Source organism: Neolamprologus brichardi, chromosome 4 (genome assembly GCF_056152115.1).
Source record: "Neolamprologus brichardi isolate AB-2024 chromosome 4, ASM5615211v1, whole genome shotgun sequence".
NCBI lineage: Eukaryota > Metazoa > Chordata > Actinopteri > Cichliformes > Cichlidae > Neolamprologus > Neolamprologus brichardi.
The window spans coordinates 20774796-20801218 of record NC_142107.1 but is presented as its reverse complement, the minus strand read 5'-3'; the positions used below and the strand labels follow the sequence as shown (position 1 = coordinate 20801218).

The 26423-nt window shown below is 41.8% G+C and overlaps 1 protein-coding gene across 1 annotated transcript in view; it reads right to left on the bottom strand.

Moving 5' to 3' along the window:
- shank1 (SH3 and multiple ankyrin repeat domains 1) overlaps positions 1-26423 on the bottom strand; it is a 112671-nt gene that overhangs the window by 52973 nt on the left and 33275 nt on the right. Inside the window, exons 2-5 of the mRNA XM_087840023.1 lie at positions 24897-25451; positions 3617-3820; positions 2998-3069; positions 2528-2636 (exon numbers count right to left, since the gene is read on the bottom strand). Of these exons, the coding sequence (XP_087696149.1) occupies positions 2528-2636; positions 2998-3069; positions 3617-3820; positions 24897-25400 (889 nt within the window). The 5' untranslated portion in view covers positions 25401-25451. The remainder of the gene's footprint in view (positions 1-2527; positions 2637-2997; positions 3070-3616; positions 3821-24896; positions 25452-26423) is intronic.

Here is a 26423-nt window from a genome sequence, read left to right as displayed (position 1 = left end):
TGCAAGGGGATTTTTCTGGCAAAGAGGAAAACGACTGAAGGCTTTCATCACTGAACACTTTCTGTAGATCTCAGGTTCAAACCATTTGGAGAAATGTTTTGACTGCGCTTCCTCTGAAGTTATACTGTCAGGATGAGTCAAGGAATACCCATTTATGAGTTTCCTTGGCAGAGATCGACATGAGTGTGTGTCCTGGCCGGAGCCAGGCTAATTATAGCAGAATTATTTCATGTCCAAATGAAGGCATTCTCTGTGAGGCTTCTGGAAGCCCGCGGAAAAAGTTTCAAGGAGACAAACAGGTCAAAAAAGTATTAACAGGGTTGGATATATCTCTGTCTGCAGGCTTTTTATCACCTCTCTGCCCTGTCTGCATAGGACTAATACTGCATTCACTGTTCCTGGACTTCCTGTCAAAATACCTTCACATAACCATAAAGTCAAAAGGCAGGAGAAGCTATTACAAGACAGGATATCACTTTGCAGACTTTGACTGATACTAAACAGCTTTTTTTCAACACCCCCAAATCTAAATCCAGTTCATACTAAATTCAGTTAAACCAACAAATCTCATTCAATTCATTTCTTGAAACCACAGAGTCATATACTGTGTATATGTTTGATTCCACAAACTTTAATGCAGAAGGAGAGAAACTAGGATCCAACAACAAGTCCTCCATCCGTTTTCTTCCTCCTGTCTAATTCAGGTCATGGATTAGCTGGAGCCTATCCCAGCTGCCATTGTGCAAGAGGCAGGGAACATTCTGGACAGGTCAACAATCTGCAGCAGGTCTAACACAGAGAGACAGACACATTCACACCTATGGCCAATTTAGAATCACCAATTAACCTAACATACCTGGAGGGAACCCACATAAGCACAGAGAGAGCACACAGACTCCACATGGAAACGCCGTGGTCAGTCAATAGATTTGAACAAAGGATTAGTTTTCATGTGGTATCGCATCACAGGGGCTAAAACAAATGCTTTCCTGCTCCGCCCCACAATTATTTTTTACCAGGTTTGTTTAGCCAAAATGCCAAGGAGTGGTTAAATCACATGCATTAAATATACACATATATATCGCTACTAAAAATACACCTTTTCAGCCCAGTGAGAAAAGACTACTGTGCCCCAGAACCTTGAATAGGAGGACCCTGAAACAACAGCACTATTAGCTAATTAGCTCTCACTACTGCTTAGAGCAGAATCACTGATCAGACTAAAAACACATAATCTGTACTTCTTTTAATCCTAGTGGCAAAGTAAGAGAAGAGTTTCTCCTCAAGACATGATGAATACTATTTTAAAGTGGCCCTGCGACAGACAGGCGATCTGTCCTAGAGCGTACCCTACCTCCTGCCCTTTGGTAGCTGGGATAGACTCCAGCCCCCCCGCGACCCTGATAATGATAAGCAGAAGAGAATGAATGAATGGAATTAATATTTTAAAGTGCTCTGGTGGATGTGGAGCATCCAAACTTGCAGTTTGTACAAAAACATCTTTGTTTCTTTTCTTTTAAAGGGTGATGAGAGTATCCAGGACACGAAACAGATGGAAAATGGTCACGCTTGTGCTTCTGTTCAGTGTATGATATGCTAGACCAGCAAAGATGGTAAAAAAAACAAAACAACAAAGTGTAATTTTTATGGGGGGAAATGTTTTTTAAAAGAACTGTATTTAGGGAGAAACGCCACAGACATTTTAAACAGTTTTAATTCCATCTGATTTCTAAACTGGCATTGGTATGGACGTGAGGGTCCTTATCTCTATCTTTCAGGGTAAAACCCTGTGATTTACTGGCAACCTTTCACTCTTCATTTTTATATTCTACTGACCACTGAAATGAAAAATATCCGCTCAAATAAGTGCCTAGAGTTGAGGTCCAGCCCATTTAGATAGCTGTTGCAGACTTTAACATGACTAAAAACCATGAATGCAATACAGGAACAGCATGTTTGTGAGGGAGGCTCATCGAGGCTCTCTGTCTCCCCCCTGTGTCGTGCGCCGGGAGCGTGTTTCACACCCATCACGACAGGCTGTGTTTTGTGTTTTGACACTTGCTCCCCGAACGGCTGGAGCGACACAGAGCAGCACACCCAAACTGTAAATGAGCCGTCTGCTGTGCCCCCCTGAGCACTAACAGGATCTAGGAAAAGCCACCAAAATTGTGAACAGCACTGGCTCAGATCCCTCACAAAGTGTTAGGCCAACATACTGCAGAGCTGAGGGCAGAAAACAGAGGGGGAGGAATTGAAAACAGTTTAAAGAGTCCATACAGGAGAGCTTCAGGTTCCATAGCTGCTGGCTAACTTTGTGCTTTCTTAGCTGCTTGCATATTTGGAGTTCCCGTTTTGGCTGACTGTAACAGAGAGATCATCACCAACTCTTTTATAAATGTGTTTGTTTTATCTTGTGAAAACACCTTTTTAAATTGGGCTGCATGACAGCTGTTAAATGTTATTTGCTCCCTGTAGATAAAATAACTAAGTGCTCGTGTGCAGTCGGGGGAGTGGAAGGAATCCTTACCACCAGTGTCAGAGTCCTGGTAGTTGGGATCGAGGCCCTTGTCTAAGAACTTGGCCATCTTGTCCACAGCGCTGGTTTGAATGTAATCCATGAACTTCTTCAGGCTGGCCTACATGTAAAAGAAATAAAAACAAAAACTTCCCACGTGTAACTGATAAATATTCAGAAAAAAATGGATAGTTTGGTGAAAATAAAGGAAGAGGAAAAGCTATTCATATAGTAGATTTTACAATTGCAAAAGGGTTTTTTTCAATTTTATGTCATTGGTTTGTTTGTCTAAGTTAAGCTTTAATAATTTATTTCAATACAATAAAGTAACATATATAAAACATTACTGAACAATCAAATGCATCCTGCATAAATCTGCACAGATGTACACATGCACCACTGCATGCTTAGTGACACTTACACAAACATGGAGATGCAAACTGTAACACATATCACATATAAGCGATCTGGAAGTTTCATACCTTGGTGTGCAGTTTGGCCAGCTGCTTCTCATCTAGATTTGTTTGTTTGTACACCCTGGTTTTATAACGAAACTAAACCAGTGACAGAAAAAGAGAAAGGAAACCAAGAGTTAATCCTAACACAGAGGGCCTTTGTCCTCAATTCTCTTAGCTTTTGGCCTAGATCCACAAAATAGAGCCTGGAGACGATTTATCTGGTTTTCTATGCAGGCTTTCTTCTCTGTTGCACCGAAGACAAGAAATGGGGAAGAAACAGCCTGACGTCACAGCAGTTTAAATACTCTCCAGCTTAAAAAGTTGGAAAACTAATAATAATAATAATTACAATTATACTTTTACTTTAGTTATAATTATAATCTACTTAACAGTGTCGTGCACTTGCAGCTTTGCTGGGTGACAATCAATATAAGATTTCATAAATAGTCAGCAGCTTGGCATGAACTTTAGATTAATTAGCCGAGGTAATTAAACTTTTCTGACTTTTCCTGAACACATCATTAGATTTATTTTAAAATCCTGTTAATAGGAAACAAATCAGAATCTGTTTTATTGCACAAAAGTGACATCTTGTGGGCAAAAAGCTAGTATTACACTCTGTGTTTCATGAAACAGTTATTACCTCCAAATATGGTACACCTTTCTCAAAGGACTGTGGGTACTCTTTTAGCAGCCTCTCTTCCTCCAGGAACTTGGCGTCGTGGCCGTCCGTGGCAGGCTGGAACAGACCATAGTTCAGGACGTCTCGCAGAGACTCGGTCAGGGAGCACAGCACCTGCTGCTTGGCCTTCCACACAGTGGCATCTGGATTAAACCGCAAACATTTCTGCAAAAGATACCAAAGTAAATATTGAAGCTAGCTCAGGTGAAATATTCTGAGAACAGCTGTGGTTTGAAAAAGAGGATATACAGGATGAGTGGATACAGTGGACACAGATTCAACACGGCAACAATCAAATGCATGTAATACACAAGTTAACAAACCTGATTTTAAAAACACATATAAATCTAAAAAGTAGAAAGCAAATGGAAACATATTCACTGATCTGACAAAAGTGTGTAAACTGTGATAAATCTGAGGGCTTTAATCTGATCATATGAGGTGAAGTGGCTGAAGTTGCGGGCGATCGTGGCTCAAGAGTTGGGAGTTCGCCTTGTAATCGGAAGGTTGCCGGTTCGAGCCCCGGCTTGAACAGTCTCGTCGTTGTGTCCTTGGGCAAGACACTTCACCCGTTGCCTACTGGTGGTGGTCAGAGGGCCCGGTGGCGCCAGTGTCCGGCAGCCTCGCCTCTGTCAGTGCGCCCCAGGGTGGCTGTGGCTACAATGTAGCTGCCATCACCAGTGTGTGAATGTGTGTGTGAATGGGTGGATGACTGGATGTGTAAAGTGCTTTGGGGTCCTTAGGGACTAGTAAAGCGCTATACAAATACAGGCCATTTACCATTGAAGTGGCCTTTGAATCTGTGCCTTTAAAATGAACTAATTTAAAGTCCATCCATCCATTCGCTTCCGCTTTTCAGGGTCGCGGAGGGCGCTGGAGCCTATCCCAGCTGTCATAGGGCGAGAGGCAAGGTACACCCTGGACAGGTCGCCAGTCTGTCGCAGGGCCAACACACAGGGACAGACAACCATTCGCACTCACATCCATTCGCACATTCACACCTAGTGACAATTTGGATTATCCAATTAACCTATCCCCACAAGCTGCATGTCTTTGGACGGTGGGAGGAAGCCGGAGTACCCGGAGGGAACCCACGCAAACACGGGGAGAACATGCAAACTCCACACAGAAAGACCCCGGCCTGATGTTAGAATTGAACTCAGGACTTTCTTGCTGTGCGGCAACAGTGCTAACCACCGTGCCACCGTGCTGCCTAACTAATTTAAAGTAACTAATGGAAAAATTAGATGAACTAAAATCAGGGGAACTTTTCTTCAACTTTTCTGCCTGAGTGTTTCACCTGCTAGTACTCGTTACTTTTCAAAAACAGCTATTTGTTGTTTGTAACAAAGAACAACAAATAAATGTCAGCTAGCTACAGTATCACAGCTGTTTTTGACCTCCTGTATTAGGATATAATGTAACTCTTCTTAGAACTAATAAGCTGTCGCTCAGCGATAAAGAAATCAGAATTACTGATTTGAACTACAGTGCTGACAAGCACTCTTCCCTCTGAGTGTAACTGTATCCCATGTCTGAATATACAAATATGTAACCAAGTGAAAACTAATATTGAAAACACAAACTTCTATTCTACACAGGAGTTAAGAGCAGGTTAAGCTTCTCGTGCTCATTTTTCATTGGTGTGATGGCCCTCCTGCCCTGCCTGGGCCTGCTGTGTGTTTTTCCCCTCTTTCGCTCTGCGTGTTGCTTTGCCCCTTCTTCCTGTTAGTGAGTTAATCAGCACAACTAAAGGACATCACCAGTCTCCCTGGAGCATTTAGGAGCTGGATGCCTTAGTATTTTCTCCCTCTCCGTCCACTCAGCACTGTGTTTCTTGCTTGCTTGGCTTCAGCCTTGTTATTTTGGGTTATTTATCTATGTAGCAATTTCAGACCATCATTTAAACACTCATCCAACTGCTGACATGGGTGGGGTTAGGTTAATTGGTAATTCAAAGTTGGCTGTAAGTGTGAATGTGAGTATGAAGGGTTGTCTGCCTCTCTGTGTTAGCCCTGGAACAGCCTGGCGACCTGTCCAGGTGACCCTGAGCTGGATGAGGAATACTTTGTAGACCTGAATGATAAAAATGTGGTGAGACATTGATTAGGGGAAGGGCTTTCAACCTATTTGTACAAATCTTCGAGTGTCCCAAGAGCACAGCAGCGTCAGTAACTGTGAAATGGAACAATTGTGGATAACCAAGACTCCCCACAGATTCGATGCCAAACTGAGTGAGTGGGCAGGGCCTGAAGATCGCAACAAGTCTTCAGAAGATCACCACAGAGATTGAGATGTCAGCTGAGAAGAACAATCACCTCAGCAGCAGTTACGACAACTTTGAGAAGGACTTTGAGAATATGAAGATAAAGATTTTCTGGACTGAACAGAACTCCCAGTACTGTGTCTGCTGAAAACTAGGTGCAGCTCATCTGAGATCATCTGTACGGTGAAGCGTGGCAGTGAGAGCAGGCAGCAGAAAACTGAAGCATGAATTCGCACAGACGATGGCAGTTCACAGATGGTTCCCATCTAATCTGACAAAGCTTGACAGGATCTTTTAGGAGGAATGGGAGGAACTGCCCAAATCCAGGTGTGCACAGCCTTTATAGACTTATCCGAGCAGTGTCTTGGATAACCCAGCTGTTCTAAGAAGAAATAACGACTGCCAAAGAGACTACAAATTTCTGGATGTTTTCTAAATGAAGGATTTAAGTTTCCATTATCTTTAGTTTCATTTTTAAAATACATCTATTAAAAACCATACAAACAAAAAGGAGCTTCTACCCACCTCCATATTCTTATTACAGGGATTACTTGTGCATATGCTGACCTCGCTGTTGAAAAGTTGACCATGTTTAATGCGAGCGTTCTCCAGTCTTACATTAAATATATATGAAGGAAAATAAGGTGAAAGAGAAGTTTACAGGAGTTTGAAAATGTATTATAATAAACTGCAAATATCTGAGTAGACTAGACTAGAAATCTGCTTCTTTTTTCTAATCTGTCTGGGTAAAGAGATTATAAACATACTTCTCTCCTGCTGCATAAACTATTTGCTGGCTTAAAGTGGGCCTTTGGTAAGCTAATAACAAACATGAGCTAGCTGTGCAGTCGTAGCTTTTTCTTTTTGTAATTAAAATTTTTAAAAAGTAAATAAACTCCCAGTGCTGCATGCATTATGCGGTATTATGCAGATGGTTCAATTGTGTGTGGTTTTATAGAATAATGAGATTTTTGGTGACTATTGGTCTATGCGTAGTTAAGGTAATAAATCTGTGCTGTATTCATTTTCCTGTTATTTCTGGCTGTTTGATAAACACAATTATCGTTTATCAGTAAAAACTCTTCAAGAATCCTTTAGTGAATCAGAAATGATTGTTTGGATGCCTGAGAGGGGTCATGAGATCAAGCTCTGTGACAGTGTATGTTCTCTCTGGCTGCAGAACACTGAGGCCGGTGCCCCCCTGATCCAGAAGGGGGAGACAGCGCCGGAGTAAATCGGGTGATTCCCAGAGGTCTCATTCCGGGATATGAATGTCAGTTGGGTGCAGCTTTAAGTGTCTCCGATGGGGTTGTGAATGGCCAAATGCATAACGGCCTAGAAGCTCAGTCAGCAAAGTGGAGCGTAACTCACTACACAGATGGCTGACAAAAGGTTTTTTGGCACTGCCCCCCTCCCGCCTCCCTCTTATCGCCCAGAGTGCAGTTGGGCTGCTTTCTGACCTTGAGGCAGCAGCAGCAGGACGGCCGGCCCACGCAGAGCACAGCCAGCTGCAAGGATCCCTGCGTACTGCTGCATTAGGCCCTCTGCATGGGCTCAGGTCTCCAGCCGGCACTGCGTGTAACACGTTACACTCATTCATTAATTGTCACTCATCTTAATCTCTTCACACACGCACACACTGACACACATTTCTGTGTGACTGTTCGTGTCCTACAAAGAAAAGGAGATAAAAACCCCACACGGGGGGGAGGGGGGGGGAGTGCAGAGGAGTAACACAACATTTTCTCCCTCTATTTTATTCAGTGTCTCCATTCGCGCACAGCCAACCCGGTCACCACGGCAACCAGTTCATTAGTGGAGCAAGCTGCTTGTTGCCATAGAGACATCCTTGTGTTCCCTAGGAGATGTGGTACTGGGAAGGTGTGCGTGCATTTGTGTGTGAGGATGTGCATCTGTGTGCGTGTTTCTCTGAGTGTGTGTGTGTGTGTGTGTGTGTGTGTGTGTGTGTGTTACAGCAGCGTGGCAAAATAGAACAGAGTAAAAGGGAGGCGAACGCCTTCGATTTTGAGTTTGTGAGAGGGAGCAAGAGGATGAAGAGGTGTGTCTGTTTGAATTAGATTAGTTTTCTCTATCTCTCATACACACACACACACACAACCTACACACTGCACTTACAGTCCCATCAATGGAAGCCAGCAAACACTTTAAAATGAATCACAATCACAGCATGAGGGAATGAAGGTTAAGGATTTGGTTATCAGAGAGGAAGAATATTCCCACAGTCAACCGTAACAATATTAGATCATAAAACACTGATTATCATCATAAAACGCGTTTCTGTAATAACCCTGCTTTTGGCCTAAAATAGTTTTAGACGCTTGGAGACTTTACTGAGGCAGCCGTGTTACTTATTGATCTGTACACCTCCAAGAAAATGATTGATCCTCTAGCTTCTAACTGAACCAGCCAATTAGGGGCATCGCCCATTTATTATTCTGATGAGGCCTTCAAAATGCTGCTTAGTTCAGTTTTCTCACTGATCCTCCAATCCTACGGGCATTTTTGTATTGCTCAACATTAACAAAAGCAACACTATGCTTTTGCGTCTGGGATTTGCAACACTGACAGCTGCCTAATCTGTCCACCAATTGCAGACTTGCAGTGTTTATAGCGCCCTCTGCTGGGTGTAGAAATCTGTATGTTCAAGGATAAATGTAAAGACTTAAATACCAAACACACATACTAGCTAATTCCTTCAGCCTATTCAGTGCTTTGCAGATGTCTGCTTGGCTTTGATTTTTTAAATACATTTGCATAAATCTACAAAACAACAACAACATGCTTTTACTTTATTAAATGGTGGGACAAAATGCCAGTGAGGGTCATATGAAATTAAAGTGGATCTGAGTCACTCGCTCTTCACTATTTGTTACTTTGTTGTGAGTTCAGCTTGTGGTCGTTTTTTTTTTTTTTCATTTTGCATAAAATAGCACATCTATTTTACTCACTTTGCTAAACTTTAGAAGGGAACACCTAATCCCTGTGACACTTGTGGTTTATACTCAAATGATCCTCTGATCTTGAGGTCCTCTGTGGATCTCAGGATGTCTACATCATAGACATTAAATTTATGCACTTTTCTTTTTGAAAATATGATAAACTTTCATAAGTCACAAGCTACCCTTAGTGGTTTAAATGTTCTCCTAATACGCACAAGATCCTACTTGAAAACATGCTGTATCCTCTGATAATGATGCTCAAACTCAGTAATAGAAAAAATGAACAGAAGCAAGATTTTGGCTTTAGATTGTGCGACTTGAAGTGGCTATAAAATAGCTTTATAATAGTTATTATTAACCTGTGTCTCTCGTCCACATTCTTTCTTTTGTTCTGTCTTCCTCGCCTCACCCCAAACAGTCACAGCAAATAGCCACTGTTTTCTGGTTGTGCTCGAGGTTTCTTCCTGTTAAAAGGGTGTTTTTCCTTCCCCCTGTCACCAGGTGCTTGCCCATAGGGGGTCATTTGACTGTTGGGATTTTCTGTCTCTTATTCTAGTGACTTTATAATATAAAGAGCCACGAGGAGACTGTTTCTGTAATTTGACACAATATAAATAAAACTTCAACCTCAAATTGTGTGATATTTGGTTCCACTGTTAGGGTGTGTAATGTTGCTATTATTAATGTAAAATTTAGCCTGCCTTCACTAAATATAATTAAACTTACACGTAAGTTCAGTAAAAATGATCTGTAATCACTCTTCTGCCTGCTTTCCTTGCTGTTTGGCTGCTAGTCTGTTCTATCACCTCCTCTTTCCCTTGCTGTTAAACTCATTGTTTACTGACATCATTAAACTAGTCCAATCATATTCTTGCTTTTTGCTTCTTCTTCTTCTTCGGGCCAATCAGCTGTTATTCTGTGTGCATTAAATCTCAGGGCTCTTCCATCATTCTAGCTTTTAGATTCTCATTCGTGCAACCCACTTCTTCCCCATCTGCACCTCACCCAAGTTACTCAGCGCTCCATCCAAGCTGCCATCTTCATCTTCACCACAAGTAGCTTCTAGACTCCGGGGGTGCCTGTGTCTGAACTCCTATCATTGCTGGGATTCGGTTCTGTCATGATGGGTCATTGGGGTCTATTCAGCAGTCTGGATTCATTAATTCTTTTCTCTATAAATCATGTTCAATTCTTCCAAATGGTTTCCCCTGAACTGAAATTATTGTACATAAAGAAATCAGACTGTTAGTTTCTTTACGCTTCTATTTTAGCCCTGGAAATCTAATTTGTTTCTTTAAAATGCTCTTTGCATGCAGCATGTTAGCTAATGTTATCCCTACAAGAAAAGACCCAGTGCCAGCACAGGCAGTCAAAACAGTCCTTTTATTCTAAGGGACATTACACATAAAAGTTGTACATTTCGAGTCCAGCAAATAGTCAGAAAAATAGTCAGCTTTCACATTATCAAAAGTGAAAGCATTGCCCTTCTGGGGGAAAAAGCAAGCTGGTTTATTAAAAATATTACATTGGGCTTTTGATATTAAAGCATCAACTCAAAAAGCTGCACTTTTGGAATAAAATGGTCTCCAACCAGACAGTGGCATTTTTTTTTCCAAGCGAATGCAATCCCAAAATATTGTGAGTCACTGGTTTAATCTTTTGTAATAAATTATTTATTCTCTTATATTTTATTAATCTGAAATGTAACTGTAGGTCTGAAATAAATGTAGCAGAAGCACAGCACTGCCCTCTGAAATAGGATAACCCATCCCCACTGCCCTGTCTTTATTTCACAAGAAAATGTTAAAATGTTCACTACATTTAACCCATTTGTCAAATTCAAAGTGGCGGAGAGTCATCGTCTCACCCAGGGGTCAACTTCAGCTGTAAACCAATGAGTCTTTGGTTATGGTGTTCCTGAACCTTTGGTCGAGAGAGCAGACTTAATCCTACATGTTTTTGAGGGTAAGAGAAACCAGAGCATCAGGAGAACATGCAAACACAACAGAGAAGAGCTCATCCCCGGTAGGTATAAAAATGCAGGTAAATACGTGAGATATAGGCGATATATGAGAGAGGCATGGTGCTCCTATGGTCCCAGAAAACCAAACTAGGATTCATGCTGTGCAACTTTGCTGAAATAAAATATAAATTGTGGGGGGAAAAGCTAATTACCTAAAAAAAACACATATTTAGTTAATTGCGTAGATGCTGATAAACCAGTATTAATGCTAGGTTTGTTTGTTTTTTACAGCTATTTATTACCCTGATATTTTTTGCAGTGTAGAAAGACACCATCTGGTCTGCTGGGTGAATCTCTGGGGCAATGCATGATTCTTTTTCAGGGTTTCTGGTGCAGCCAGACAGTTTGATAGATAAATAGTTTAAGACGTTCTGTTCCATAAGTAGGTCATGTTTCGAATTAAACTTAATGTAACAAAACAGGCATCACAGGTGTGCAGTGGTTAGCACCGTTGCCTCCCAGCAGGAGAGTCTTGGATTTGGATCCACTGTCCTTCTGGATACTCTGATGTCCAACAACAATCCAAAGACATGCTTGAAATTCATGACTGACTGTAGGAATGAATGGTTATCTGCCTGTATGTGTTAGCCCTCTGATCTCCAGGGAGTAGCTTGGTACCTGTGATGGTCTCCAACCCCCCACAACCCTGAATTGGATAAGCAGAAAAAAACTGATGGATGGAAAATGTATGTCAGACAATAAGCAATAGCATATACAATCTCCCTTTAAGCTACATGCATGAAACCAAAGCCTGCTCGAAGCATTTACATGCTTTTCATCCCTGAATACAGGTTTATCTAGATTAACATGATAGCAAGCATAGTCGGATTTCTGCAGTTTTCCATGGTAGTGAGTTTTGACTCATCAAAATCTGAGATTTACTTTTCTGAACTCTGCATTTGCTTCTCTGCTGGATATGGCATCTCCATCTGTTCATCAGTAATATTAAAGAAAATGGAAAGTCAGGCTCTGTTGTCTCTTTCTTTCAGTGCGAGCAACATAACAGCGAAAGAGGTGTTCATACTCCACAGGATGCTGATTTTCATACTCCAGCTCCGAGAACGCTCCAACATACACGCACTCGGTCTCACAGCTTTTCCAGCACTTAAAACTTCCATATGATTCTTAGTTTTACATTAAAATCTTTATGCATCTTTAAGCCCTTCTGTTCCTCTTGTGGCTTTATCATTATGCAGACCGAAAATTCTGTCTTGCCTCCTAAAGCTGTGATCACACTTTCCCACTCACATACGCCCACTCACTCTGTCCGTGCTGCTCTTTATCTTCCCCTGCCTATCTTATTCTCCTTCCTCCTCCTACCCCCCTCCATCTTCCTATAACAGCTCTGTCACTTATCTATGCAGAAATAAGAGACTGTGCTCGCTCTCCCACTCCACTTTCTGTCTCTAGCTCTTTATCGCTGCCCCCTCTGGCCTTTTTCTGCAGGCCAATTGCAGAGGGACTAGAAGCCTTTAATGAGATCTATGGGGAAATAACCCCCCCACCACACACAGACACGCACACACATATGCGAGTGTGTGCGTGTGTGCCTGGCATGTCGTCATTTAACTACTCTCTCCTTGTAATGCACTCCAACCAGACGTTTTCTCTACAGAAGATGAGAACAATGAATTCGTTTTAAAGCATTCCTGTCATCCCTTATCTTCCCCGTCCTTTCTTCCTCCATTGTCTTCATCAACTTTCCATCTCTCTCACATGTATACTGCCCTGCCTCCTCTCCTCCTGTCATACTTCCCTCTCTATTATCTCAGTACTTCTGTTCACCTCTGGGGCTCATCTTTTCATTAACATGCAAACCCTAAAGTGCTGTAGCACGTTGGACTCTATGCCTTGTAGTCTGACTAGTTCACATATCTTAACAAGGCACTGGAAGATAATAGTGCGGAAGTTCGTTTGCGAGGCCAAATCCTGCACGAGGGCTGCAGCTTTCGCTTCAGGGTTTGAACGAATTCAGCTCAAGTCAAACAGCGTAGAAAAACTCATCTGTTTCATGCTGTTTAATGCACTCAGCGGGCAAATGCCAACTTGACTTGGCGTGCACGAGCCTGACAATCTAATAAACCTGCAGATACGACTGCCTTCACCTCCCGCTGTGACAGCATGGCATGAACAACTCGTGATACACAGATCTAAGTGTCTCTGTGCACACGAGTGAGTTAATGTACCAGCAGCTTTTATGTGCGCTACCAGTTGATGATAAGGTAGGATCAGATGTTTATGCTACTTCATACACTTGATTATGATGTGCACTTTTATTTCAAAAAAATAGTGTGTAATCAGATACTTACTCTTTATTGCAATAGGAGAAAATGTGGAGTCATTTCTGTTATCAGGACATGTCCTTTAACTGCTCATGTGATTCTTCTAAAAGCCAATATGTCCCCTTTACTGAATTCTCTTCACTGCCTCCCTGTTAAATCCAGAATTGCATTTAAAACCCTTCTCCTCACATACAGTCTTAAGTAGGGATGGGTACCGGTATCCGGTGCCATGATGGCACCGGTTCTGACATATAAACGGTAGTAACCAGACCGAAAAGCAGCGCACATTTCGGTGCTTTTTTTTTCCTGAGATGTCATACACTTTGGATTCTAGCCAATCATTTTACCTTTCCGAGGATAGTAGGCGGGCCCAGGTACGTACGTTCTTTTAGAGCAGAGCTACAGATTAAAAATGCCCAAGGCAAAGCGGTCAAAAGTCTGGCTGTACTTCACAGCAAAAGATGCAAACTCAGCAGCCTGCAACAAGTGCTTTAAGGTGATACTGTGATACTGTCAAAGAAGGTAACACCTCGAATCTGATGAAACACCTGGCGACGCATAGCGTTTTTTTTAAAAGCCGAAAAATGTGCCGTATTTGATAGCTTGCTGCGAGACCTCACACCGAGCACATCTACTGCGGGTGTGGTGCCTGTTATCGGACCTGGAGTTTGCAACATCCCCCAAAAACCCGAAGAGGAGAGTCCTGGCCCCTAGCCCTGCCAGTGTAGCAGAAATGATGAGGATGATGATGGCAGCAGCAGCCGTTCTTCTCTGCGCGAGTAGCTTAATGTTGTTCGTGTGTAATTTATTACATTAATGCATATAAGGTGAACTAGCAAACACCGTCATAGTTACATGCGACTGTCTCCTTGTTTGATGGCAGATACTCCCTTCACCCTGGCCAAAAAGGCTGAAATGTCCAAAGAAAAAGTGGAAAACAGTTAAACATGAGAGGTTTTTGGACAAAGTTTGTGTTTTTTCCATTGTTTAAGCACTGCTTCCAGCCAAGAGTGATACCATATATGCCCTATAGCTGCAGAAAAGGCTAACATTGTTATCTTTTTTACAAAAAAAAAAACAGCTGAACATGAGAGGTTTTTGGACCAATTTTGTGTTCTCCATTCTTTGAGCACCGTTTAAGCACCGGCACCGTTTCAAAAGTACCGGTTTGGCACCAGTATCGGATAAAACCTAAACGATACCCATCCCTAGTCTTAAGTGAACAGGCCCCATTATATCTTAAAGATCTAATAGTTCCATATTGTCCTGACAGAGCTCTTCATTCTCAGGCTGCAGGCTTACATGTGGTTCCTACAGTTTAAAAGTAGAATAGGAGGCAGAGCCTTCAGCTTTCGGACCCCTGTCCTGTAGATCCAGCTCCCAGTTTAGGTTCAGGAGACAGAAACCCACTTCAAATTTTCATTTTTCAGTGACGCTTATATTCATCTGACCCTGAAGCATCCCTTAATGCTGGTTCAGGAAGCTGGACTTCCCATCACTCCATGCACTCGAGCACTTCTCCTCAACTCCCCCCTTTACACCTGGGGATGGGTATCGTTTAGGTTTTAACCAGTACCAAACTGGTACTTTTGAAACGGTGCCGGTGCTTAAACGGTGCTCAAACCGGTGCATAAAGAATGGAGAACACAAAATTGGTCCGAAAACCTCTCATGTTCAGCTGTTTTTTTTGTAAAAAGATAACAATGTTAGCCTTTTCTGCAGCTATACGTCGCCAGGTGTTTCATCAGATTCGAGGAGTTACCTCCTTTGCACAGTATCAGCTTAAAGCACTTGTTGCAGGCTGCTGAGTTTGCATCTCTTGCTGTGAAGTACAGCCAGACTTTGACCGCTTCGCCTTGGGCATTTTTAATCTGTAGCTCTGCTCTAAAAGAACGTACGTACCTGGGCCCGCCTACTATCCTCGGAAAGGTAAAATGATTGGCTAGAATCCAAAGTGTATGACATCTCAGGAAAAAAAAGCACCGAAATAAAGCACCTACTACTGTTTATGTCAGAACGGTACCCATTCCTGTTTACACCCCCTTGCAGTTATACGCCACTGCTGCATGCAATATTTGTCTACTTTCTCTCGCACTTTGTGTTTTTGTCTGTTTGTTGTTTGTGATGCAATTCTGATTATTTTTTTCTCTTTTATTTATTTGCCCTCATCCCTTAAACCAGGCCCATCCCTGAGCCTGGCTCTGTTAAAAGCTCCGTCGCCTTATTAGAGCTGATATTTCTAAGAGTCTCTCTTTAATATTGTGGATTCCTCAACTGACCATTTAAAGCGCCATCAGACGACTGTTGTCAGAAACTGGAGCTGTTAAAATGAAACGGAATAAAAGTGAACGTATTTATTTGACCAGCAAAAAGACTTCTGCTCAGCTACACTCCAAAACGTGGCGTCTACCTCAATGCACTACAGAGTCTCAATAAAGTTGAATGACTCAAGGTCTGAAAGCACACAAATCGTGCTATAAAGCTTAAGCATTTTAAATAATTGGGTCAAAAACTTCAACCCTTACAATAACGCGTCCATATTTTTGCTCTTTGGTTGTTACACTTACAGCACGGATGTGAAACATGGACAAGCCTAAAAAAAGCGTCTGACCCTTGTATGTTGTTTCACTTTACATTGGCTTAAGAACCACAAAGCAAGTTATTAGTTAACGCCAGTGTTGGTCAAGTTACTTGAAAAAAGTAATCAGTAACTAATTACCGATTACTTCCCCCTAAAAAGTAATCCCGTTACTTTACTGATTACTTATTTTTTAAAAGTAATTAGTTACTTAGTTACATGATTTACAAGCTGAATAGGTGATAAAACAATCGATCTTTCAGCCCAATTCTACTTTTTCTGCATAATCCATCATACAAAATGTAATCAAATGGAAAAGTCTCTTTTTAAAACTTGTTTTATTAGTTTTAACCTTTTAACTTTATGCATCAAGCAAAAATTAAATTATATGCAACATTTACTGACTGGAAGAAATTTGTTTCAATGGACACTAATGTTTTTGTCACTTTTTATGGAATCAAACTCAAAGTAAGGTCAGTACTTCCATGCTTTAAACGCTGCACGCTCATACTCTCTCCCGCACTCGATATATGATCCATTGTTGATCTGCACACAGCTGTTGTCACGAACGTCGCACTCGCTTACGTCACTGTCATGAGACATTCTCGCAAAAAAATCACGGTTTTAGTAACGCAGTAATGCAGCGTTCCTACGGGAAAGTAACGGTAATCTAATTACCGTTTTTGCAATAGTAATCCCTTACTTTACTCGTTACTTGAAAAAAGTAATCAGATTACAGTAACGCGTTACTGCCCATCTCTGGTTAACACTTTTTAGCAACCAAAACAATAGATGCAAAGTTTCCAGCTGGCCAACAAAATCCAGATGATTATAAACCGATCTGTAGTAAATACAAGAGTACTTCCAAAAGGAATTCACCATTAGAGTGTCACTGTGATCTCTGAGCTGGTAATTTGTAGGTCAGAACCAACCTTTGAAAAAAAAAGTGGACTAGATTACAAATAAGAGCATTTCAAAGACGGCATTTTAATCTGACTCAGGTCACAACTTTGACTCCTTCAAATACCGAAGACATCTGAAAACACTTTAAGCAGCTGGATTTGACATAACAGACAAATCTTCGACCTTTAGTGAATAAAATGTGAAATGACTGTGACAGTGAAAAATATTATTTTACATAACACCCTGAACTGTCTCTTCCTTCTTCTTAACCTATAACCACTACCTGCTAAAGTCAATATTTTTGTCTACATAGATCAATGCTTCAAATCCCCTCTTGATAAATATAATAAGCTGCTACATCTCCTGCTCTCTTTGTAAGTATCAGGGCACCAGCGGTGCAGTCTCGATTGATAGTGACTTGTGAGACATCTCCCCAGCAGGATTGTGCAGCTCTATTAAGGGAGTTTTAAAGCCTCAAAGGTAAATGCCACTGTGTGGGGAGAAAGGACATATCCTCTGATTTTCACGGATGCTACATGTGACGTAGCAAAGTAGCAAAGGCAACAGAAGTAAATGCAGGAAGAAGGTGCTGCGTTCTGGACTATTACATAACACTGAGGATTCCTGTTCATGTCACAGCTAGTTGCTCACCCGTACAGACCTTTGCACAAAGCATACGTGGCTAAATGTTTTGTTTTTTAGCTCAAACTTGTAACGTACACCTGGAAGTTGGTTCGGATTGGGGTCGGATCACTTTCACATCATAAACGAACCGCTCTGGAGTTAATTTGGAACCGTACCGAGACCACCTACTCCAAAGGGTCTTGGTGCGGTTACTGTGCGATTACTGTGTTCACAGGTGCCAAGGAGGAAAACGAGCACAAGTTCAATTTAAATGGACTAAACACAGCAGGTGTGAAACATCCTAAGACCGTGTGATGGATGGGAATCGTTTCGGTGATACTCGAGGATACAAATTGCCCCATTTTGTGTAATGACAGAGCTCAACTTTAAGCCCGATGCATTTCAGTGGAAAATATGTTTCATATCTGCAGCATGCATATTCGCAAGAGTCTTCAGTGGAATCCCTGGCAACCAAGAAAGCAGCTTTTAGATAAGTAGCAACAATTTTCTCCAGCCAAACAATGATCTTTGTCTGACCCTAACCGAGCTTCTAATGACAGTTAATAATGAGATTAAAGTCTAAAAATCCATCCCTGCTGGTGCAATCACTCTTAACACTGCTGACCCCATCCAGCCTCCAATGCACATGAACACAAATCAGTAGACAGGAGGTCTGTCAGATGAAAAATCATGTCCAAGGTGATGGAAAAAATGGAAAATTCATATCCAGAGACATAAATTAATAGCTTAAAAGTTGTAACTACTTAACAAGCTGCCCCAAGACTGCTACTGTGGCTGCTGTAACAGTATTCTGTGACTGCAGCTACAACCCACAGCTACCATAGAGACTCTCTGTGGAAAATGGATGTAGAAGATGGATCGAAAACGTGAAGCCTATGCAGAAGTGTGATAAACCTAGCAAACAGGGGGGATTGTCGCCTCAGTAGATAGAATAGAATAGAAGAATAGAATAATCCTTTAATTGTCCCACAAGGGGAAAATTTGGTTGTATCAGCAGCAACAACACACATATACAAACAGAACAGGACACAGAACAAAAACACAAATTTTACATATTTACATCATGGACAATGGTTACCAAAGCAGAGGACTGATTAGAGTCCAGATAAGTGGCAAACCCAGGTTGTAAAAGGTTGTAAAATACTGAGTTTGTACTGAGTCCACTAACCAGCTGAAAGGAATATAAAATGATGTCCTGGTCAACTCGGCTCAGAAAACTTAGAAAACACCAAAGCAAATCGAATAAGAGCCATGCATCTAGATAACGTGCCCGTTTCTATTTATGTCCCACAATGTGGATTACAGTGTGCTCATAAGAGTGCTAAAAATGCAAAGCATCTCAGCACTCGTAAAGAAAGCAAAGCGTAAAACATTCAGAACAACCGCCAGTCCAAACTTTTACTGCATGCTTCATGTCATCAATAGCCTGTATTTGTGGATACACTGAGAAATTTCCCTATGATCCAGAATAGATTTTAAGATCACGCTGATTTTTTCCTGTTTACTGTACAAATATAATCTGCTGTGCAACAGCTCCAATGAAATCATAATATAAATTGCCATGTCAGAGTCAATTGGTGTAGGTCAATTTGTATTTAAACTGCATCTAATGCATCATTTCCTAGATGCACACCGCTGATTAGTGCACATTAAATATTAGAGCTGGTTTTCTGCAAAAAAAAAGGAAAAAAATGGCAAAATAACTACCAATGTCTGTGTGTATTTATCTGTGTCCTGTGCATTACTGCATGTAGATGCTCTTCCATCACTCCATATCCTCCTCCCTCAATTCATAACCTTTCCATTTGCATACTACAGTCAGTCCCTTGATTCATTATAATACAATTAAAACGCAATTAGGGCTTATTTAGGAGGAATTAGCTGAAGTGTAGAACAGAGCTAAAGCAGTGGCTGAAGGGAGGGTGAAGGAATGATACTTCACATCAGTGACAGGACGGAGGAGGTGGAGGAGGATAAAGAGCAAGAGATTGACCAAGAGGGATAACTGTGGACTTCAGATGTTTTCATTCTGAAAGTACAGTCTGAGATTGAGAAAGGGAGTTAAACAATGACCCAAGGAGGCTGAGACACGACAGGAAGAGTGCAAGAGTATGACACAGTAAATGTCAGAGAGATGTCGCTGGGTTCTAACGCTCATGACCGTGAGGAGTAGGACAATATGCACTCAGTCAGTACACCTCAGCAGGAAGTCGATGAGATTATGTTTCAGCTCTTTCTTATGTTAATGTTTATCTGCAAGTGTGAGTTTATGTTTAGAATCAGCTCAGAAATAGAGCACAAAAAATGGAAGCGATCAAAGGGGCTTTAAATATCCGAAGAAGACATTAAAAGAGTGCACACTTAGACAAATATTTCAAAACAAGTTAATGAATGTGATTACAAGCCTTTTAGAATTGTTTTTAAGTCTGTGTAATTTAAGAAAGCAAATTACACAGATTGCAAAAGCAATTCAGCAATTGCTTTAAAGACATAATTATTTATTATTCGTTTCGTGTAACCCTTTGCACCACCCGCACAAAAAGAAAAGATCTGAAGAGGCATAAAAATCTTTCCTATTAAAAGACTGAACTCAAACAGGCTTCATTTTTGTTGTTCTTCTCAAAGAAATATTTGAAGGTTCTTCTGTGGAGGAGTTCTCCGATAGTACCTGCCTATCTCACATTTTTTAAGTGCTTTAGATCCATGTCAAATATTATTTGATTATATTTGATTCCTGATTTGCTCATTTCCTACTTGCCCACCTAGTTTCACAAAAGAGAGAAAAAACTGTCACTGATTGCAATCCTCTACCTCAGCTCTCTCCTTGGTAAAGGCATTTTTTTTTTAAAAAACTGAGAAATGTTACACATTAAAAGCAAATCTTTATGCTCATTTCCAGCTTCTTATTCTTGTACTTGAACTTCAAATTGCTCCTTATTTATCTTAAATCAGCTTTGGTGGAACCCGTCACATCATCCTCTGTTTGAAACCCAACCCTTCTGATTGGCTACCTCTGGATGATCTGATATCGTCGTGTTGGTGTTGTTCCCAGATCATCATGAAAATGTTGTTCCAGGTTCAACATTGCAAGTGACCAATCACATTATTGTGACGTTATTCTTTTGCGCACCAACCCATTCGTGCATTTATGAAATTCCAATGTTGCAAGGACAATATCAATTCTGCTTAGCGTTTATTAAAGGGTCAGGGTTAGGGTCCGTTGATCGGCGGACAAAGGCGGTTTCTCGCGGCTTAAGTACAGTTTTTTGTTTTACGCCGGTTTTTCCCGAAGTCGCAAAAGTATGACATCACAACATTCTGATTGGTCACTTGCAATGTTGATCCTGGAACAACCTTTAGTATGATGATCTGGGAACAACACCAACACGAGGATATCAGATCGTGCGGCTACCTCTTGCAAACAGAGTGTCAGAACAGCTCAACTTCTTTGGGGAAGTAACTCGACTTCTTTGGGGATCATGAAGATGTTTGGATTGTGAAGCTTCTTCGGTGCTAGACAATGATGGGGAATCTTGGGTATTTAACTTCTTGGAGTACCTGAGAGTTGAAGACCCACCCTGAAGCCTTTTGGATGAGACATGAAACTTCTTCATGAATGTAAGGAAAAGTCAAGTTGATGTCTAATGGAGGAGAACCTACAGAGACGTATAACAGGTGTGTCATGCAGAGCCAAGAGTAGAAAAACTGAAGCCAGGGTTTTCAGCTCATATGAATTCCCTGCACATGCTGCGATCTGATTGATATTCTGGGCAGGTTTAATATGGGCATCCACTAATGGAGCAGCATATGTGATGGAACATAAAGAAAAGCAGAAGAGCTCCACTTAAAGTGTAGCTGATTAATGCGATGCTAATGCTAATCTCGAGGGCTGTGCTTAATAGAGAAAACTTTAGAAGTTTGATATGAAGATTTTTAGTCTTGTATTGCAATCGCAGTTTTTAAGGTGGCTGCAGTAACAAGTTGTTTCAGATTGAAGTGAATCTTAAATGTTCAGATGTAAAGATACAGAAAATGGCTTAATGTTAGCTAAAGGTCAACATGAACCTGCAACCACCTCCTTTCTGTAGAGCTATTTTCATTTCACCTTTATTTACTTCTGTCTGCTTCACTTTATCAATCTCAATCCCTCTCTAACTCCTACATCTACCTATCTCACAGCTTCATTCCACTTTGATCTACTCCCATTTCCCCCCATTTACCTTTACCTCTATCTTCTTTGTACTTTCATCTACTCTCTCTCCATCTTTTTACCCCCTCTCTCTTTTTGCATCAGTGCCATTTTCTGGTCTTTATGGGAATGTCTAGTAAATTTCTGAGGTTTTGCCCCCAAGCATAAATGAGCATCTTCCCCCCAAACCCTTTTCATTTATTCATGTTTTTACAGTAAAACTTTGATTCTGTTGTTAGAATAAACAGAGAGAAGTGAATTATTTATGCTCTATTTTAAAAAACACCAAATCACGCAGACACAAACACAAGCATGCGCACAGATACACACAGCAAAAACACAGCTGAAAACACCCATGCACCGATCAATAATAAATCACACAGCAGCAAGAGGGAGGAAGAAGGCATGAGCGAAGCATTTATAGCGCTCCGGGATGGTAAATACAAAATATGGACAGCGATCCACACGTTTGGAGTCATATTCTTGCTGTTGGTGTATAAAGCAACCAATAAATACATGACAGAGGCCAAGATCACATAACCGAATAAGGAAACGGGGACAGATAGTAAAGGTAAATGGCCTGTATAGCGCTTTTCTAGTCCCTAAGGACCCCAAAGCGCTTTACACAACCAGTCATCCACCCATTGCAGCCACAGCCACCCTGGGGCGCACTGACAGAGGCGAGGCTGCCGAACACTGGCGCCACCGGGCCCTCTGACCACCACCAGTAGGCAACGGGTGAAGTGTCTTGCCCAAGGACACAACAACCGAGACTATCCAAGCCGGGGCTCGAACCGGCAACCTTCCTATTATAAGGCGAACTCCCAACTCTTGAGCCACGATCGCCCCGTTGAGCAAACATGCATCCACAATGATTTCCTCAATTATCAGTGAGTTTCATTTTAACAGATCGCTCATCACTGAGATTCAAGTGGGGGGAAAAGGCTGAAAAATGCCTGGCACTGATTTCTGCCTGATTTTTGTGAGTGGTTAAAGTACAGTACTGTACACGGAGGCAGCTCCATCACCAGCCCGTAAAGCCAATTTAGACACACTTGTGTTGCACTGATGTGATGTAAGACCGCATCCAGGGAGATAGACAGGTAGATTGGTAAATCGTGATTCTGGACAGCCCTCTTAAAACCAGTCACACCTAAAAGGGCTTTTCATGCCATGCTTTATTACACCATTTAAAATCTCTTTGGCAACATTAAACCAGGGCCCCCCCGTAACTCCTCTCTCCACTTTAGCTTCACTCAGTTTGGCTGAATCCTTTCCTGCTTTGCAAAATCTAATTCTTGCCCACATACTCTCATCCTAATTGTTTTTGTGTGCATTTTGGCTCTGCCTCTCGCTCTCTTCGACTTTTCTCGGGAGTTGGGTCACCTTGAAAGTCTCTCTCTTGCTCTCTCTCTCTCAGAGAGCCACTTTGCTGAAAGTGTTTGCACTTCTCTTGGTTGTTCACTGTGGATGCAGCGAGACAGTAAGAAAGAGAGAGAGAATTATCCTCTCCCACACTGCACATTGTCCATTTAGACTGAACTGGCCACATGTACTGTCATACATTTGTTGACCGATTAAGAAACGACTGGCCCCAGGGCAACAATGCTGAACCCTCCTACCTAACACCAAGGAGTCAGTACAGAGGCATAGATGTTCCACAGTAAACCTGAGGCGACGTGTATTTCTTTGAAGGTGTCACGGAGGCTTCCTTGTTTTCACACCTTGAAAATTTTTATTTCTTCACAGATCTTTCGCCCAACTGTACTATCTATGTCTCTGGTCACTGAAAGCAGCTGCATTTTTTTTTTACAGCTCTTTTATAAAAGCAGGCACCAAATTGGTGATTTTTTTTTCTTCAGTTGTCTGCTTATGTTTTCTAAATCATGCCACACTGATTCTCATTTAAAGAATGTAAAATCTTGCAGGTTTTCAGTGCAGCTTTCGTGTATCAGTTGTGTCCAAGTTCTTCTTTAAAGCATGGAGTTGTGGTGTGTTAAGGAGTGTAAGAGTGTAGCGATTAGTTAGTAGGCTGTCACGTCCAAAAACTGGGAAGATTTAGGCAAAACTGTGCGGTTTATGTTGGAAATCTAACCTGAACTGCAGACTCCAGGTTGGACTCGCTGTAGTTGTTGTGCTGGAATATCAGCAGAAGCAGTCGATCTTGGAGTTTTTTGACACAATGACCAGGACAGAGAGCCCAGGGATCGAACCGGTGACCTTCCAGTTACAGATGCACTTCCCAACCCCCTGAGCCACGGTCGCCAACGGTTGTCAAGGTTTTCTCTAAAAATTCTCATCTTCTCCAGCTGTTGCAGCATCTATTATCTAAGCCCATACTGTATAATCTAAGAATCTCTGAGTTCCTGTAGTAATATGTCAATAAAATTGCCCACTTGTGTCCTCGTGTCTTCAACCCGGCAGCATAAATAAATGATATCAAACCGTACCGGCAGTTATAATGTCACTTTTCATGCTGCCGCTTGTGAGGGAAACAATAAGTGTAAACTAGCTGTCACCCTCCAAATGCAGACTTTGTAGGTCTGTAAAACTTAAAGTGCATCATGAGTCAAAGATGTCAAAAGACACTTTATGCATAAAGTTACCAAATAGGAGGCATCTGACCAAACAGCAATTGGTCAGAGTAAATATGATTATATGCAACTGGAAACATCATAAACTGGTACCAGAAGCTTCTGCAGCAGGTGAATAAACTCCCCAGAACACTGACAATCCTCATCAGTACAATTCAATTCAGCTTTAATTATATAGCGCAAAATCACAACAACAACCACATCAAAGCGTTTAATATTGTAAGGTAAAGATCCGCCAATAATTCAGAAAAAACCCCAACAATCAGATTGAAGCACTTGGCGACAGTGGGAAGGAAGAACCTCCTTTTAACAGGAAGAAACCTCTGGCAGTACCAGGCTCAGGTCAGGGCAGCCATCTCCATCACAGGAGAGGGAGACAGGACAACTTTTTGATTTGGATCTTTGGATTCAGTTCAGCTTTAGTTGTTTCCTTAGATGGAATTGTTTTTATTGTTTAAAACTATTCCGCTTTAGTGTTTTTAATGTGTGTGTTAGGAGCATTTAAGCTGTTCAGAACATATAGAGTGCTAACATGTAATTACGTACACATCCCAAAGCTTCCCCATGATGGTTATGACCAAACTGAAAAAGACTAAAACTAAAGATGTTTTCTCCATACACACAATATTAAGACAGTTATTATTTTTTATTTTCTGATATTATATTTTAAAAAAAACCTTGTGTTGCATGATTCATAACTGAATGAATCTTGATTATTGGGTGTTGAGACTGTTGGAACAGCAGGTGGACTTCAGGCTGTTTATAAACTTGTGATTGTTGCTGTGTGCAGACAGCACTCACCGTTTGCTTTATGTCTGGGATGCCAATGCGAAACACCATCATGGCAATGTGGGCGTCCTCAGATGGCAACGAGCTGGCGCTGTGTTCCTTCAGCCTCCTCTGCTGCTGCTGCTGCTGCTGTATCGGATTGGCCTGCTGTTGGTGTGTGGGTCCGGGGTTAGACGAATAGGGGTTTCCAGGGTTCCCCGGTCGCACCTGCCTGTCCCCTGTGGGACGTCCGGGCATTTTACCTGACTGCCTGTGTCCCTCGCCTCTGCCGCCCCGTGAGAGGCCTCCGCGCCTGACCTCCTCCACCATCTCCTCCTCGTCGTCTTCCTCCTCCCCCTCCAGCTCCCCATTCTCCTCCTCTTCCCCTTCATCATCGCGTTCATCTTCTTCCATTTCCTCTTCCTCCTCTTCCTCCTCCTCTTCCTCGTCCTCTGCCCCAGGATAGAGATGTCGACTGTTTCCCAGCATCCTTTGTTGCTCCTCGTCGCTGGACAGGGGGCTAAATGGCATCGTCATGGCGACAGACAGGGCGGCAAAAGTGGCAACACCATCATTCCCAGAGATACACTGCAAGGTGAAAAAGAAAGGAGGAGAGGACATGATCAGGAACGTCTTGCAGAAGAAAAAGTTTTTAAGTAGAGCATCTCCACAGCATCACTCTAAAATAATGTGGTCTCTATGGTAACAGACATGCAGTACTTCTAACCCTGAACACATGATGACATACTATTCACACCTCATCTATAATTGAAGCCACTTGTGATGTTAATTTTCAGCTCCCCGACTCTCGACAGACATTAAACTCAATACAAGTCTGAACTTTTGGAAGCTTTCCGTCTCCATTACATGCTCGTACTTGACTCTGAGAAACAGAACTGAACCACTAAGTGCTTCTGTACTGACATAGACTCTTAAGGAGTTACCACTGAGACAACTTGTACTCGAAGATCAGCAGATAAAGGCCGCTGCAGGTAGCCTGAGTTTTAGTTCGTTTTTTCTTTGATATTTCCTTCCTCGTGTTTCTGAGTGTTCGCTTTCCCCCCATGTTTTTTCTGTTCTGGTCTGTTTATCCCTCTGTATGTCTGAATCACTCGTAGTCACTCCCTATTTTGTTTTGGTTGTTGTGTTTTATACTGAACTTTCTACTCTTTTACTTCCTGCCTTGGTTAGCTTCACACCCTCAAGTGTTCAACTCCTCTGGTTCCTTCATTCTTTGAAAGTTAGTCATTTATTCTGCTCCAGTCTACTTCCTAGTGTTTCCCAGCGGGGCTTTGTTTTTGGTTTTTTTTGTCAGGTTTTTTTTATATGGTTTTACACAATTACAAATACAACACACATGTACATGTAAATCACTTTTATTATTGCTACTTTGCTCACATGTGCATGATTTGGCTCCACCTTTACATGGAGCGTATGAAATTCCCAAAGACTTCTTTCAGCACATTTCAAAGAGATTGTTTCAAACTTCCATCCATCCATCCATTCGCTTCCGCTTATCCTTTTAAGGGTCGCCTGTCATAGGGCGAGAGGCGGGGTACA